Source organism: Perca flavescens, chromosome 10 (genome assembly GCF_004354835.1).
Source record: "Perca flavescens isolate YP-PL-M2 chromosome 10, PFLA_1.0, whole genome shotgun sequence".
In the NCBI taxonomy this organism is placed as follows: domain Eukaryota; kingdom Metazoa; phylum Chordata; class Actinopteri; order Perciformes; family Percidae; genus Perca; species Perca flavescens.
In genome coordinates this window covers 32,063,841-32,079,224 of record NC_041340.1, presented here as the reverse complement: position 1 = coordinate 32,079,224, position 15,384 = coordinate 32,063,841, and the positions used below count along the sequence as shown (strand labels likewise).

At 43.3% G+C, this 15,384-nt stretch overlaps 1 protein-coding gene across 1 annotated transcript; it reads left to right on the top strand.

Moving 5' to 3' along the window:
• Positions 1-246: 246 nt before the first annotated feature.
• Positions 247-15,250, top strand: cenpu (centromere protein U). The gene is made up of 13 exons (XM_028589874.1): positions 247-357; positions 1,149-1,209; positions 5,987-6,074; positions 6,930-7,158; positions 8,806-8,890; positions 10,790-10,873; positions 11,220-11,310; positions 11,879-12,005; positions 12,159-12,237; positions 12,852-12,899; positions 14,172-14,233; positions 14,458-14,614; positions 14,903-15,250. Exons 1-13 carry the CDS (start codon positions 353-355, stop codon positions 15,026-15,028), a joined length of 1,242 nt encoding a protein of 413 aa, XP_028445675.1. The 5' UTR covers positions 247-352; the 3' UTR covers positions 15,029-15,250.
• The last annotated feature ends 134 nt before the right edge of the window (positions 15,251-15,384 follow it).

Genomic DNA, 15,384 nt, shown 5'->3' with positions numbered 1-15,384 from the left:
GCAGATACTGAGCCCTTTCGCTTTCCGTAGGACCGAAATTTAAATGATTCCGCTTGGGATAGATACACATTTTCAGTATTTTCAATATTTACTTTAAACTAAGTGTATCCATACTGTGTCACTGTAAAATTAAGGCTAAAACGTTGTTATGTTATACACATGAACTCTCATTTTGAGATGTAACGTTTTCCTCGTTATAAAGATAAATATTGTACCCCCTCCCACCCCTCCCCTGTATATCTGAAATGGTACAGTCCGGAACTTCAAGCATTTTGCGGGAAGCGGTATCAATTCGAGCTGCGGAGTGTTTACAAAACAAACTTGTTACTTCACTAAGCTACAGTTGTTCCAAATGAGGTGAGAACTATCAGTTATGAGTGTATCTAGTTGGTAAAGTCACGAATTTCATTTGTAAAGTTGACAATATAACGTTGCCCCCGCTAAGTTTCAAGCAAATGTAACACATTCATAACATTAGTAACGTTATGCTTAGAAACCAGTCACGTCTTTTGCTGCTAGTTTCGGCATGTAGCTAACCTTATCGTTACGCTAACCTTAGCTAATTTACAACTCTCAGAATATATTCGTGCTTTTCGCAACAAACCCTAATTTGGAAGAAACGTGTGTGATAAAAGAGGTCTAACTAGCAGAAAAAATAAGTTCTTTGTTTGTGCTGATAATACGCATAACGTTAGCAAATGGTAAAATATATGGACATTTACAACTTAAAAAAGCACTCTGACACATTTGTAAGGAAATTAGCTTTGCAGTAGTCTCGCATTACCAGACCTATCTCCGAAGCGCTGCGATGGAAGGTCTGGCAATGCGAGATAGGGTTAGGTTTGCAGTTAATACATGAATGTGCATTGTCTACTAAATGGAGTTTGGCTTGAGGTTAGCCACATAACTTCTAAACAGAATGATACAACGGCTCCCTACGAGATTTGGGTGTCAGCCATTTGGCTGTAGTAGGGCTCGGCATTAAACACAAGCCTGGAGTTGTTTGGGACTCAGTAGTGTGTCACTTGAGCATGGAGGATTGCTCAACGACTCAGTAAGCAGAGTCATTTGGTTGGAGGTGCACAAATATTGAGGATGATGATGATAATGATGATGAATATGTGCTCCTGTCTTCTATGTCTCCACAGTGCCAAAAAGGCCAGAAGCAGAAGAGCCAAAGCGCTCACGGCAACACAACATGAGAGTCAAGTAAGTTGGTCAATACTGCACTACTGATTCGATGAAAATTTCCATCCATCCATCCATCTTCGTCCGCTTATCCGGTGTCGGGTCGCGGGGGGAGCAGCTCCAGCAGGGGACCCCAAACTTCCCTTTCCCGAGCAACATTAACCAGCTCCGACTGGGGGATCCCGAGGCGTTCCCAGGCCAGGTTGGAGATATAATCCCTCCACCTAGTCCTGGGTCTTCCCCCAGGCCTCCTCCCAGCTGGACGTGCCTGGAACACCTCCCTAGGGAGGCGCCCAGGGGGCATCCTTACCAGATGCCCGAACCACCTCAACTGGCTCCTTTCGACGCAGCGAGCAGCGGCTCTCTCCGAGCTCCTCACGGATGACTGAGCTTCTCACCCTATCTCTAAGGGAGACGCCAGCCACCCTCCTGAGGAAACCCATTTCGCCGCTTGTACCCTGGATCTCGTTCTTTCGGTCATGACCCAGCCTTCATGACCATAGGTGAGGGTAGGAACGAAAACTGACCGGTAGATCGAGAGCTTTGCCTTCTGGCTCAGCTCTCTTTTCGTCACAACGGTGCGATAGATTGAATGCAATACCGCACCCGCTGCGCCGATTCTCCGACCAATCTCCCGCTCCATTGTCCCCTCACTCGCGAACAAAACCCCAAGGTACTTGAACTCCTTCACTTGGGGTAAGGACTCATTCCCTACCTGGAGAAGGCATTCCATCGGTTTCCTGCTGAGAACCATGGCCTCCGATTTAGAGGTGCTGATCCTCATCCCAACCGCTTCACACTCGGTTGCGAACCGATCCAGTGAGTGCTGAAGGTCGCAGGCCGATGATGCCATCAGGACCACATCATCTGCAAAGAGCAGCGATGAGATCCCCAGCCCACCAAACTGCAACCCCTCCCCACCCCGACTACGCCTCGATATCCTGTCCATAAATATTACAAACAGGATTGGTGACAAAGCGCAGCCCTGGCGGAGGCCAACCCTCACCTGAAACGAGTCCGACTTACTACCGAGAACCCGGACACAGCTCTCACTTTGGTCATACAGAGATTGGATGGCCCTGAGTAGAGACCCCTCACCCCATACTCCCGCAGCACCTCCCACAGTATCTCCCGGGGACCCGGGTCATACGCCTTCTCCAAATCCACAAAACACATGTAGACCGGTTGGGCATACTCCCAGGCTCCCTCCAGGATCCTTGCGAGAGAGTGAAGAGCTGGTCCGTTGTTCCACCCACCAGGACGGAATCCGCATTGTTCCTCCTCAACCCGAGGTTCGACTATCGGCCGAACCCTCCTTTCCAGCACCTTGGAGTAGACTTTACCAGGGAGGCTGAGAAGTGTGATACCCCTATAATTGGCACACACCCTCTGGTCCCCCTTTTTAAAAAGAGGAACCACCACCCCAGTCTGCCACTCCTTTGGCACCGTCCCAGACTTCCACGCAATGTTGAAGAGGCGTGTCAACCAGGACAGCCCCTCCACACCCAGAGCCTTGAGCATTTCTGGACGGATCTCATCAATCCCGGGGCTTTGCCACTGTGTAGTTGTTTGACTACATCAGTGACTTCCGCCTGGGAAATCGACGACAATCCCCGTTATCCTCCAGCTCTGCCTCTAACATAGAGGGCGATTAGTCGGATTCAGGAGTTCCTCAAAGTGCTCCCTCCACCGCCCTATTACCTCCTCAGTGGAGGTCAACAGTGTCCCATCCTTACTGTACACAGCTTGGATGGTTCCCCGCCCCCCTCCTGAGGTGGCGAACAGTTTTCCAGAAACACTTTGGTGCCGACCGAAAGTCCTTCTCCATGTCTTCTCCAAACTTCTCCCACACCCGCTGCTTTGCCTCTTTCACGGCAGAGGCTGCAGCCCTTCGGGCCCCTCGGTACCCTGCAACTGCCTCCGGAGTCCTCCGAGATAACATATCCCGGAAGGACTCCTTCTTCAGTCGGACGGCTTCCCTGACCACTGGTGTCCACCACGGTGTTCGTGGGTTACCGCCCCTTGAGGCACCTAAGATCCTAAGACCACAGCTCCCCGCTGCAGCTTCAGCAATGGAAACTTTGAACATTGTCCACTCGGGTTCAATGCCCCCAGCCTCCACAGGGATGCACGAAAGCTCCGCCCGGAGGTGTGAGTTGAAAGTCTGTCGGACAGGGGCCTCCTCCAGACGTTCCCAATTTACCCGCACTACACGCTTGGGCTTACCAGGTCTGTCCAGAGTCTTCCCCACCCCCTGACCCAACTCACCACCAGATGGTGATCGGTTGACAGCTCTGCCCCCCTCTTCACCCGAAAGTGTCCAAAACATACGGCCTCAGATCAGATGAAACGATTATGAAATCGATCATTGACCTTCGGCCTAGGGTGCTCTGGTACCAGGTACACTTATGAGCATCCCTATGTTCGAACATGGTGTTCGTTATAGACAATCCATGACTAGCACAGAAGTCCAACAACAAACAACCACTCTGGTTTAGATCAGGGAGGCCGTTCCTCCCAATCACGCCTCCAGGTGTCTCCATCATTGCCCACGTGTGCGTTGAAGTCCCCCAGCAGAACAATGGAGTCCCCCACTGGAGCCCCATGCAGGACTCCAGTCAAGGTCTCCAAGAAGGCCGAATACTCCGAACTCCTGTTTGGTGCATATGCACAAACAACAGTCAGAGTTTTCCCCCACAACCCGCAGGCGTGGGGAGGCGACCCTCTCGTCCCACCGGGTAAACTCCAACACAGCGGCGCCAGCCGGGGCTTGTGAGTATCCCCACACCCGCCCGGCGCCTCACACCCTGGGCAACTCCGGAGAAGAAAAGAGTCCAACCCCTATCCAGGAGTATGGTTCCAGAACCGAGACTGTGCGTCGAGGTAAGCCCCACCAGATCTAACCGGTAGCGCCCCACCTCCCGCACCAGTTCCGGCTCCTTCCCCCACAGAGAGGTGACGCCCACGTCCCCAGAGCCAGCGCCTGCCGCCCGGGTCTGGTCCGTCGAGGCCCCTGACCTTCACTGCCACCCATGTGGCATCGCACCCGACCCCAACGGTTCCTCCCACAGGTGGTGGGCCCATGGGCTGGAGAGATGGGAGCCACGTCGCTTGTTCGGGCTGTGCCCGGCCGGGCTCCGTGGCAAACCCGGCCACCAGGCGCTCGCCGACGAGCCCGCCGTCTGGGCCTGGCTCCAGACGGGGGCCCCGGGCTTCCTCCGGGCAGGGTCACTCCATCTCTACCTTGCTTCTTCATTGGGGTTTTTGAACCATTCTTTGTCTGGCCCCTCACCTGAGACCACTTTGCCTTGGGAGACCCTACCAGGAGCACAAAGCTCCAGACAACACAGCCCTCAGGTTCACAGAGACACACAAACCTCTCCACCACGATAAGGTGATGGTTCACGGAGAAGCGATGAAAATTTATATTGGCAATTTATTTTTTTTAAAGGGAGGAAAATTGAGCTGAGCAATTATGGAGAAAATCAGATATCACGATATTCTTGACCAAATAACTCTATGTCGAAATCGATATTGTTATTATCCATCGAAACTCTATATTATGATATTGTAGGGTTAACTATTGGTGCTTTGCCAGACCCTCCTCCAAAGCGCAGTGGAGGAGGGTCTCGTGCTCTGGTTTAGTGGCATTTCTTTAAAGTTTAAACCAATCACAATCGTCTTGGGCGGTGCTAAGCACCGGAGAAATGCTGCGTTGCCGCTGCAAAATAGGCTTGGGAGGAACTTTTTTTGGTGGAACATGTGTATGTTCAAAAGTTGTCTTAGTTGTGCAACATAAAACTCTGATTGGACAGATAGTCTAGCTAGCTGTCTGGATTTACCCTGCAGAGGTCTGAGGAGTAGTTAACCATGGTCCTCATAAATCCACCGGAGTTTAAAATGGCAACACAAAGGAAGCCCAAGGCGACGGATATCCATCAGGGATATAGACTACTAGTTGACTAACTGAGTTTCTCCACAAAGAATCATGCCACCCCACCACTTTAAATATTGTGTTTTCCAGAGAAATAAGTCTTGGAAATTAGTCATTCAGCATGAAAAAGCATTCAAAATAACTTAACTGACTAAAGACCAAAACAACGGTTAGTCGACTAAAAGGGGGCAGCCCTAACTAGTGTCATATATTGATAAGGATGTAATATCCATATTTTGCCCAGCCCCAGAAGGAAATGGCTCATTCCCTTGTCAATTGTATTTTTCTTCTCTCAATCAAAATGATGAGGAGTCTTTATGTTTGAAAAAGAAAAATGGTCAGCAGATAAAAATGGATACTGTTCTGATGTAAGTCTTGTAATCTACACTGCAGCGTAGGGATGGGGATCACCAGAGGCCTCACGATACAATATCCTCACGATACTTATGTCACCATACGATATTATTGCGCTTTTAAACATATTGCAATATTCTGCGATACATTGTAATTTATTAAAATCTAAAATTTCCCTCGGGATGACTAAAGTATCTATCTATCACCTTATTTTATCCAATTTCAAATGATGACTGTCAACATCTGTTTTATCTAAAAAGATACATTTCTCTGTTTGTTCATCTCTCTTCAATTACATTGCTGCAAAATGGGATTGTCAAGCAGACAAACTGACCAACACAAACGTAATAATAGATCCATACCTGGTGTCTGTGTATCAATACAGTATTGCCACGGAAAATATTGCCATCCTATGCTGTATCGATTTTTTTTCTTAAAGTTAACTTGATTGACTGTACATTATGGAATTTGTAATTTATTTATTTTTTTCTCCGTTGTGTTCAAATCCAGAAAGGTTCATCTAAAGATCAAATGGATTCTCCCAACCTGTCTGCTATAGAGAGAGGCAGCTTCCTGGAGGGATTGCAGCTAAATTATGGTAAGGGTCTTTAGACCGCACGGCTATATATCCCTATCCACGTCAGTGTCATTATGTCTCTACAATTCTTGAAAAAAAAGCAGGAAACTATTTTCATTTGACACCTTAAACATAACCAAATGGACTTTTGAAAGCCTGAGTTAAAGCCAAATAAAGCACCACAAAATGGTTGCTAAACTTAATATTGTAAATGGAGGAAAAAGCTAATGTTGCTCATATTTAATTTCATCTATGAAGTACCATGTTACTATTACATGGGCATAAATAATGCATTGTGTTGTATATTTGATTTTCTACTCCTAATCTAGTTAGAGTTTTGACAACAAAGTATCGTTCTACTGCAGCACTTGTTCAAACCGATTTCCCAAAGGCGGGGTTGTAGTCAAGACCACCTAAACAAAGTCCGAGTCATAATCAAGACCAGAGTGTATCGAGACCGAGTCCGAGACCAGACCAGTGCCAGACAGCCAGAACTACTTCTTCTGTCTTCACGATTCACTTTTCTCGGGAGTGCGTGTTAAGAGGGGCGAGGAGAGGGTGTTAACAGTAACAAATACGCAGTAACACCACACACACAGTTGTGGTCTTGACAGGTCTTGGAATAAAGTCCTTTTCATCCGAGACCAGAGTAAAAATGCGGCCGATTCCTAGACATACCGAGACCTTCCAAAAGTGGTCTTCAGACCGAGACCGATCTTGAGTTCTACAACACTGACAAAAGGCAAACTATTTTCTTCATGTCTGCCTCTGTTTCTTCGTGAATCTTTTGTGTAGCCCTGACCCTTGTTTCCAGAACCTAGCCTAATGTCACACCACCAGTCTTGTGCTGACCCCGAGAACTCTTGTGTTGCCAAGGTAACCCCCTGCACAGCACCGCCATGGAGGAAGATTTAAACGTCTTGGACGAGGAACGGGTGAACGGAGGAAAAGCTCTGAGAAAGGTGACTCCTCAGAGGTCGAAGACAACCGTTAAACCGAGTGGGGCTGCCGCGAAGAGGAAGGAGACCGAGAGGGATGGAGAGAGAGAGGAAGAGAAGAAGAAGAAAAAGAGGAGTAGAAGTACTGGAGGGATGCCTGCGGCGAGGTGAGCTCACAGAGAGGCTCCTCTCTGGACCAGTAGTTCTCAACCTGTCGCAAGATGGTTGGGGAAGGAAAAAAAAATGAAAAAAACATAAATTCTAGACTGGGGAATGGTTTTTACATGACAAGTTTGGTACATTTCATGTGTTGTATTTAGAGCTTCATTTGTGAATTAGGAGGTCCTGGAACACAGAAAGGGGTCTGAAGTCAGGTCAGGGGGAGAGAAAAAGACACAAACATTGGACAAGGTGCTAACTGCTAAAACTTAAACTACCAGCACACAAACTCACATTAATCAAAATAATCACTCAAATACAGCAGGGGGAGGCGCGTTGAAACAGCTGTCTACACAGCACAGTCTTGCAGCTCTATTTCTCGTTGTTGAGGGGGGTCGCGAACACCAACCGCATTATTTGGGGGGGTCGCGACTCAAAAAGGTTGAGAACCACTGCTCTAGAGTAAGGTTAATCTATCATTCACAGAGTTCCTGATGAATCATTTTGGTCTATGAAGACATAATGCAATACAAAGGTAATGGAAATAAATGTTGTTCAAAGAATGAATGGAATATTATTAAGCAAATTAGTAATTATTATACTAATACTAATTTGAAAAATAAGTGCTTTTTCTGTCGTACTCTACTACTAGAGACCTATAGAGCTGGGCACTATGGAGAAAATCACATCACGATATTATTGATGAAATACTGTACATTGATGTGGATATTGCTGCAATTTTGTAGGGTTGACTATTGGTGCTTTCACAAAATATTAACACAGTGAGAGTTTTGATAAATATTCATCAGTAATGTGGATATAATGACTAAGTGGTTAAAGGCAAATAATTAGAACAGCTAGAACAGTCTGGTAAGTTCAAAAAATGGCATCACTTCACTGTAATGCAGCACAAAATTGACATCAAGTCTCATATGTCGATATGATATCGATATATTGCCCAGCTTTGGAGACCTATATACACATAGCAACTTGGCAACAAATATACAGGTGTCCATATGTACTCACAATGGCACTCACATTTATTATACATTTATAAATACATTCATAACTCCCCCCATCAACGGGATTATTCTAGGTTTAATACTGATATAATTGGGGATGTGTCAATCAGCTTTTTTGGCCCCCGATCCAATGTTTGCCTTCATAATACAGCTGCCCACTGTTTTTTGGTTTACAAAAATAATAAGTAAACGAAGTAACTAAAATATGTCTTTGGCTTAATACATTTAACTTAGTGCAGCTAGCATTTTTGTAAAACTTACATATAAAAGCCACCTCTACTTAGAATGGTGAAGAATTTACTGACGTAAATGAAGTAAGGTGATCGAGGTGACTGCCGATCCCAAATAGTTAAAGAAAAATGCAATCCGATCAGGACATCCCCTAAATGTAATAAATCCAGTTTAAGAATTGTGATGAAATACATCCGTGACGTTTGTTTCAGGTCCAAGGGGTCAGGCAAGTGGAGCAGGGATTTAGGGTAAAGGGTCAGTTAATGGGCCATCTTGAAGAAATTGTGGTGTAGCACCTAACAGTCTGGCTGATATGGCAGCATGGCCTGGCCCTTTTCTATTCTGATTGTTAATATTCTGCCTTCCCATCAAATTGGTTATCCGTCTCTGTGTCCCCACAAGGCCAGTGAAAAACCAGCAGGTGAAGAAAGGCAAGAAGAGAAAGAGTGAGTCAGGAAGTGGAGTGTCCACTGACCCTGAGTCACAGGTAAGGAGGTGAATAGTAAAGTCTCCAACAAGGGTAGTCTCCCAAACATCTTCAACAGCGGGTTCGCGACCCCTAGGGGGTCCTCTGAGTGACAGCACGGGGCCCTCCAAATTAACGTTTGATCTTTTTTTTTTTTTTTTTTTTGAAAGTTTATTTTTCTTCCAAAAATTAAAGTAGGTCTTAAAATAGACATTAACATGAATTTAGCATATTAGAAATAGGACTGGGCGATATGGAGAATATCAAATATCACAATATTTTGGACCAAATACCTCTATCGATACCGCAACGATATTGTAGTAACCAAAAAGGAAACTCCAAGGCACTCTCTTTTAGAAAAATACAAAGCCTTTATTTATGGCTTAGTCATCATAAATCTTAAAATACTCCGACGCGTTTCGGCATACAAGCCTTCGTCAGGGAGTCAATCAATTTCCCAAACAGGAAGAGACCTTCTTATACGCTTTCAAACAGACCAATCAAGAAACACAGCCAATGAAAAGCTATTCTTTTGATAGAGGGTTCAAAATTGTAGGGTTATAGAATGACCAATAGATGTCCTCATTGGTCATAAATAGACCAGTGTATTTGACTACAAATCAAGGTAAAATTCAAAATACAAAACATGTACAATACAAATAGAAATGGACCCGATTGAAAAATAAACAATATGGTTTTAAAGAAAAACACTGAGATCAAGTTCTTCATTTAAGCCTGGATAACTAGTAGCCTGCAGTTTATCAATCCAGAAACTTTCTCTCTGGTTTAGTTGTTTTTGTCTGTCCCCTTTCCTCAGTGACAATGGAATATGATCAATTCCACAGATCTGAACGGTTGATGGATCACTATTATGGTGTTCCCTGTAGTGCCTCGCCATAGGATAGTTCATGTTGTCCGTGCGAATTGCATATTTATGTTCTGCCAAACGGTCCTGCAAACGCCTCTTAGTCCTTCCTATATAAAACACTTTGCACTCAGGGCATTCCAGTCTGTATATAACAAATACAGTTTTACAGCTTATGAAATGGTTGATAGTAAACTGTTTTAGGGATACAGTATCAACAAAGGTTTTAGACTGTAATACATTTGTACAATGATTACAGTGTTGACATTTATATGACCCTTTGGGTTTAGATCCCAACCTAATTTTTTGAGTCCGGGAAGCGCTCCGCTACAGACATTTGATAAACGATATTGTAGTGTTGACTATTGGTGCTTTCACAAAATATTTATACACTGAGATTTTTGATAAATATTCATCAGTAATGTGGATATAATGACTAAGTGGGTAAAGGCAAATAGCCGAACAGCTAGAACAGTCTGGTAAGTTCAGAAAATGGCATCACTTTACTGTAATGCAGCCTTTAAAACCAGTGAAAGACACCACTAATGCCATATTACGATATCCAAAATCTAAGACGATATCTAGTCTCCTATCACGATATCGATATATTATATCGATATATTGCCCAGCTCTAATTAGAAAAGATCAATTGAATCTAATTCATGAAAACAAAAAACACTGATGATAGGCTTACTATAGGTAAGGTAGCCACTATGGTAGCCATCCACAGATATAGTTAAGCTTAATGATTCACTGTGACTGCCACATGTATAACATCAAAACATGATGTATAAATATTACATGACGTTTCACCAATCTGTCCATGTTTAATATGCAGATAAATTATTTACATGTATTAGTGGGTCCCTGCTCCGTTTCTCTTTCAGCTAAGGGGTCCTTGCCCTAAAAACGTTGGAGACCCCTGCTCTATAGTATACCACAAATGTGCTAATACGGTCACAGGAACTTCCTGTGTGACTAGTTAAGTGGAGACTGTGCATATGCTGAGACTATGTTATGTGTTACGTTTATGCTACGTTTATTTCTTCTTCCAGGAGCAATCTGACCCTGGCACCGCTCCGCGGAGCCGGAAGAAAGTCCTGTCCTCTGAGGAGGAGGAGGAGGAGGAAAGGAGTTGGGTATGGACTAATTGATAATTAATTAATTAATTGATATTACGGCGCGTCCCAGTAGTGTGCGTGAAGCGGCTCTCCGCTAGGTTCCATTTTCTCCTCTACGGCTCCACGGACGACGAGAGATTCATCTTGGAGGTTGAAAAACCCAATAGACATCACAGATCCTTTTTATAAGGACAACGGCAGAAAAAGAAATTACAGGAGTGCTACAGGAGACGCGCCCAGTGGAGAATCGGAGTAACTTCTGCAGATTGTTGTAACCAGGAGCCTTGCATCCACACCTTTTGTGGCCCATATGTGACCTTTCACTTTGTTTGTATTTGTCCTTTTCTTCATGTCATTTATCCAGTGCCCAAGTCCAAAGAAAGCCAAGGGGTATCAGTTGACCAGACCCAGAAAGGCTTCGTCTGATAATTCTAAATCTAGAAAGTCTTCATCAGGTAAGGGATGAGAGCACAAGAGGCTAAGCTGCGAAGTCAAACGTCACTGTGTACTTCAGAATTGAATCTCAGATGTTATGTTTCAACCCTGTTTAAGGTCATTATATTCTGACATTTTGGAAAATTTTACATACGTGCTCTCTTGCCGAGAGTTAGATTAGAACATCGATGCCACTCTCATTTCTGTACATTAAATATGAAGCTCAGCATAAAGACCTTTGGACAGAGCCAGGCTAGCTGTCTCCCCTGTTTCCAGTCTTTATGCTAAGCTAAACTAACAGTCTCCTGGCTGTAGCTTCATATTTAACTGACAGATATTTGAGTAGTATCGTTTTTCTCATCAAACTCTCAGCAAGAAAAAAATTTCTTGGTATAAACTGGACTTTGGAGGTTGTTTTGTCTAATCTATTTCATTATACAGCACAAAATACTAATACTGGACATAAAATAAGCTTGGGTTTTGGAAATCTAGTAATGGGTTAACAGCCGTTTTTAAATTCTTAATGTGAGCTGTCTTTTTACTCTTTGTAAAAACTGAACCACAAAAACCTAATTCTCCCACGTGAAGGCCGTGCATCTGCAGAACCAGAGACAGCCCACACAGATAAACAGAAGAAGAAGAGACGTGGTCATCAGGGAGGAACAGAGTTGGAGCTCGTGCTGGATGCCTTCCTTGACTTCTGTGACCAGTACAGGTAAACAAAGATATTCAAACAAGTAGCCTGTAATCCCACCCTTCCATATTATGACAACACATAATAACTACCTTTTATTCACAATTTAAATTTTTTTTTGTTGCAAATATTGCAGTTGGACATGGTTTGTGTGTGTGTGTTTGTGTTTCACAGGGAGTCTGTGGAGTCTAAAGCAGTCAAACAGTCAATTGATTGCTTCTGCTCCAATGTAAAAGAGCAACTCTTGGAAAAGGTCAGACTTCATAAATTCTGTTATTATTTGAGGCACCAAAAAGTTGACGCAAAAGAGCAACTGGACTCCTTGTTTTCAACATGTTTCCGGTTAACATTTAGAGGTGTAGACTTACTTTTGTTCACCAGAAGAATGAAAAAATGCTGTGTGTACAACTTAACTGTAATCGGGGTATAAATCTTAAGCCTAAAAATCAATATTGAATCGTGACATTTTGTCAATCGTGCACCCCTATAATGTGCATACATTCCAGCTAAGTGTTTTTATCAACAGTGCCAGTTAGGATTTTTTTTTTTTTTTTTTACAATTTCTTTATTGACATTTTTATAAAAGAAATGATTACTCAAGGGTGTAACAAAAGACCAAGTCATTTTCAGCAGCAGATTTTTATAACGACACTGATCATCTATAACAACTTTTTTTAATGCCAAACATGTTAAAAAGAAATTATAGTTGTTGCGTGTTTTCCTCAAAAAGAATCCCCTAATACACCAGCGTGGTATTGATCAATTCAACAATAAATGTGATAATACCTATAACTTCATACTAACTAATATCAGAATTCAAATCAAACACATGTACTGTATATTCTCTGGGTTTTTTTTCTCTTCTAGATCTCTTCTTCCAAGGAGCTCAAGGTTTTAAAAAAAGAGAACGCCAAGGTAACTATGGCAACCAGCTTTTCCACCATGCTAGTGCCGTGGCTCAAGGGATGGCAATGTCAGTCAGTTGATCTACTACTTTGGTCTGGACTGAAATATCTCAACAGCTATTGAATGAATTAATATTTTAATTTTCTACAGACATTCATGGTCCTTCAGTGCCACCATGAGGTTGAGAGTTGTGGTTTTGGGTGAAATGTCCAAATCTAGTACTTTGGTTAATGACAAAATACTAGCAGTATGCTGAACTATGAAGTTGAACATGGTAAACATCAGAGATATGGACTTGGTGACTTGGACTCGAGTCGACTCAAATTCTCGTTTCGATGACTTGTAATTTGACTCGACAAAAAATAAATGACTGGAGACTTGACTTGAGACACGATGACTCGGATGACTTGTGTGTATTCATAAGTTTTGAATATTAGCTGTTAAATATAAAGTAATATAAATGTAATGTTGCCATGTTTCTGTCTAAGTGCTATGCAGTGGCAGCAGCGCAAACTGTGAATCATGATTGGACGACTGAAGGGAAGGGAAGGTCTCATAACCACGCCCCTTTCTGGGGGAAAACAATCCCACATTCCCCATAGACGACAACAGCTTAAACGACAGAGTAAATGTAAATCGCTCCATTTCTAGCCACTGGGGGACCATAGGCAGGCCGGCGGAACTCATATTAATGTTGAAAAACCTCAAAGTCAAATTTTCATGCCATGGGACCTTTAGCTGAGGACTCGACTCGACTTGACATAACCTGTGACTTGACTTAACTTGCCCCTCACTTGAGCAAAGAAGACTTGGTCACAACACTGGTAAACATTATACAGTACCTGCTAAACATCAGCATGTCAGCATTGTCATTGTGAAGATGTTAGCATGTTTTAGCTCAAAGCACCACTGTACAGCCTCACAGAGGCATAGCTGTAGCTTGTTACATAATAATAGGTCTTGATGGCAGCCTGTACTGTACGGCAAAGACTGATTAAGCAAGTTTAGATACCACTGAGCTGTCAGCGCATGTTAAAAACTTGTTTGAGTGCGACGGTGCTAAACAAGTTCCCCAGGCTTCAAAGTGTGTGTGTGTGTGTGTGTGTGTGTGTGTGTGTGTGTGTGTGTGTGTGTGTGTGTGTGTGTGTGTGTGTGTGTGTGTGTGTGTGTGTGTGTGTGTGTGTGTGTGTGTGTGTGTGTGTGTGTGTGTGTGTGTGTGTGTGTGTGTGTGTGTGTGTGTGTGTGTGTGTGTGTGTGTGTGTGTGTGTGTGTGTGCGTTAGGTGGCTTCTTCGATCCGTACAAAGACTCAGAGACTGTTGGAGGCCAAAAATGAGCTGATGAGGTGAGAGGCAGTTCAAACGCACCAGTTTTCAGATTACTGTAAGGTTTTATTGTCTATAAAGTATTCCCTTTCAAAATAATTGGTCATTTAAACAACCATGGCGTTGCCAGTTATAATTAACACAAAACTGTTAAAAATCATACATACCTTTCCTAAAGAGTAAAACATGTAAAGATTGTTTTCAAGTTCTTACACTGCCCTTTACACGGTGTGTGGTTGGTCAGGGCAGAGAGGCAGGTGTGGCTGCTGCAAAAGGAGAAAGTTGAACTTAAAGCCCGATTAGCTGATCTGAGACGAGGCCAAGCCTTTCTGCATGACATTAGAGAGCTGAACAGACAATACCTGGACTACCGACACAATCACCCCAAAGAAAAAGAGATGGTAAATACACACACACACACACACACACACACACACACACACACACACACACACACACACACACACACACACACACACACACACACACACACAGATGTGTATAAATATTGACTTAAAAAATAATGGAAACAATTACTTGAATACTTTCTGGTTATTTGTGTGTCTTGGCCGTAGGAACAACTATCAATACAAACTATCTTTACCTGATGCTTTTCAGGAGTTGTAATAAAACTCTTATAGTGACATTTTCTGACAGCGACTTTCCTTTCCTCTTCTCCTCCCGTCCAGTATGGGGCATCCAGCTTGCCAGCTCTGCTATTGGAGACCAAGCATGTTCAGGCAGTAGAGCATCAGTTGAGAGGGATCGATAACAAAGTCCCAAAAAAAACGAAGAAGAATGAGACTGGAAAATAATGGGCTACACGCAATGCACACAGTTTCACACAGATTATACACTCAAAAACTAAATTTGAGCAATACTAAGGTTGCTGGCATTTTTAAGGTCTTAATACAGAAAGCATCTTGACATTTTGGATTACGTTTCTGCCCAAATGCTGCCTATACTGGATCATTGTTAGATTAAAAAAAAAAAAAAAGACAATACTGTAAGTTTAATAAATGCAAAAAATAAGAGCATTTTTTTGTTTTGTTTTTGTTTTTTACAAAATAATATCAGAAGTTTTATTTCTGTGTGATGTTGAATGCTTGAAGTCAAATTGGTTTCCCTTGTATGAGTTGTGTAAAGTAATTTCCCCTAACCCTTTTGTGAA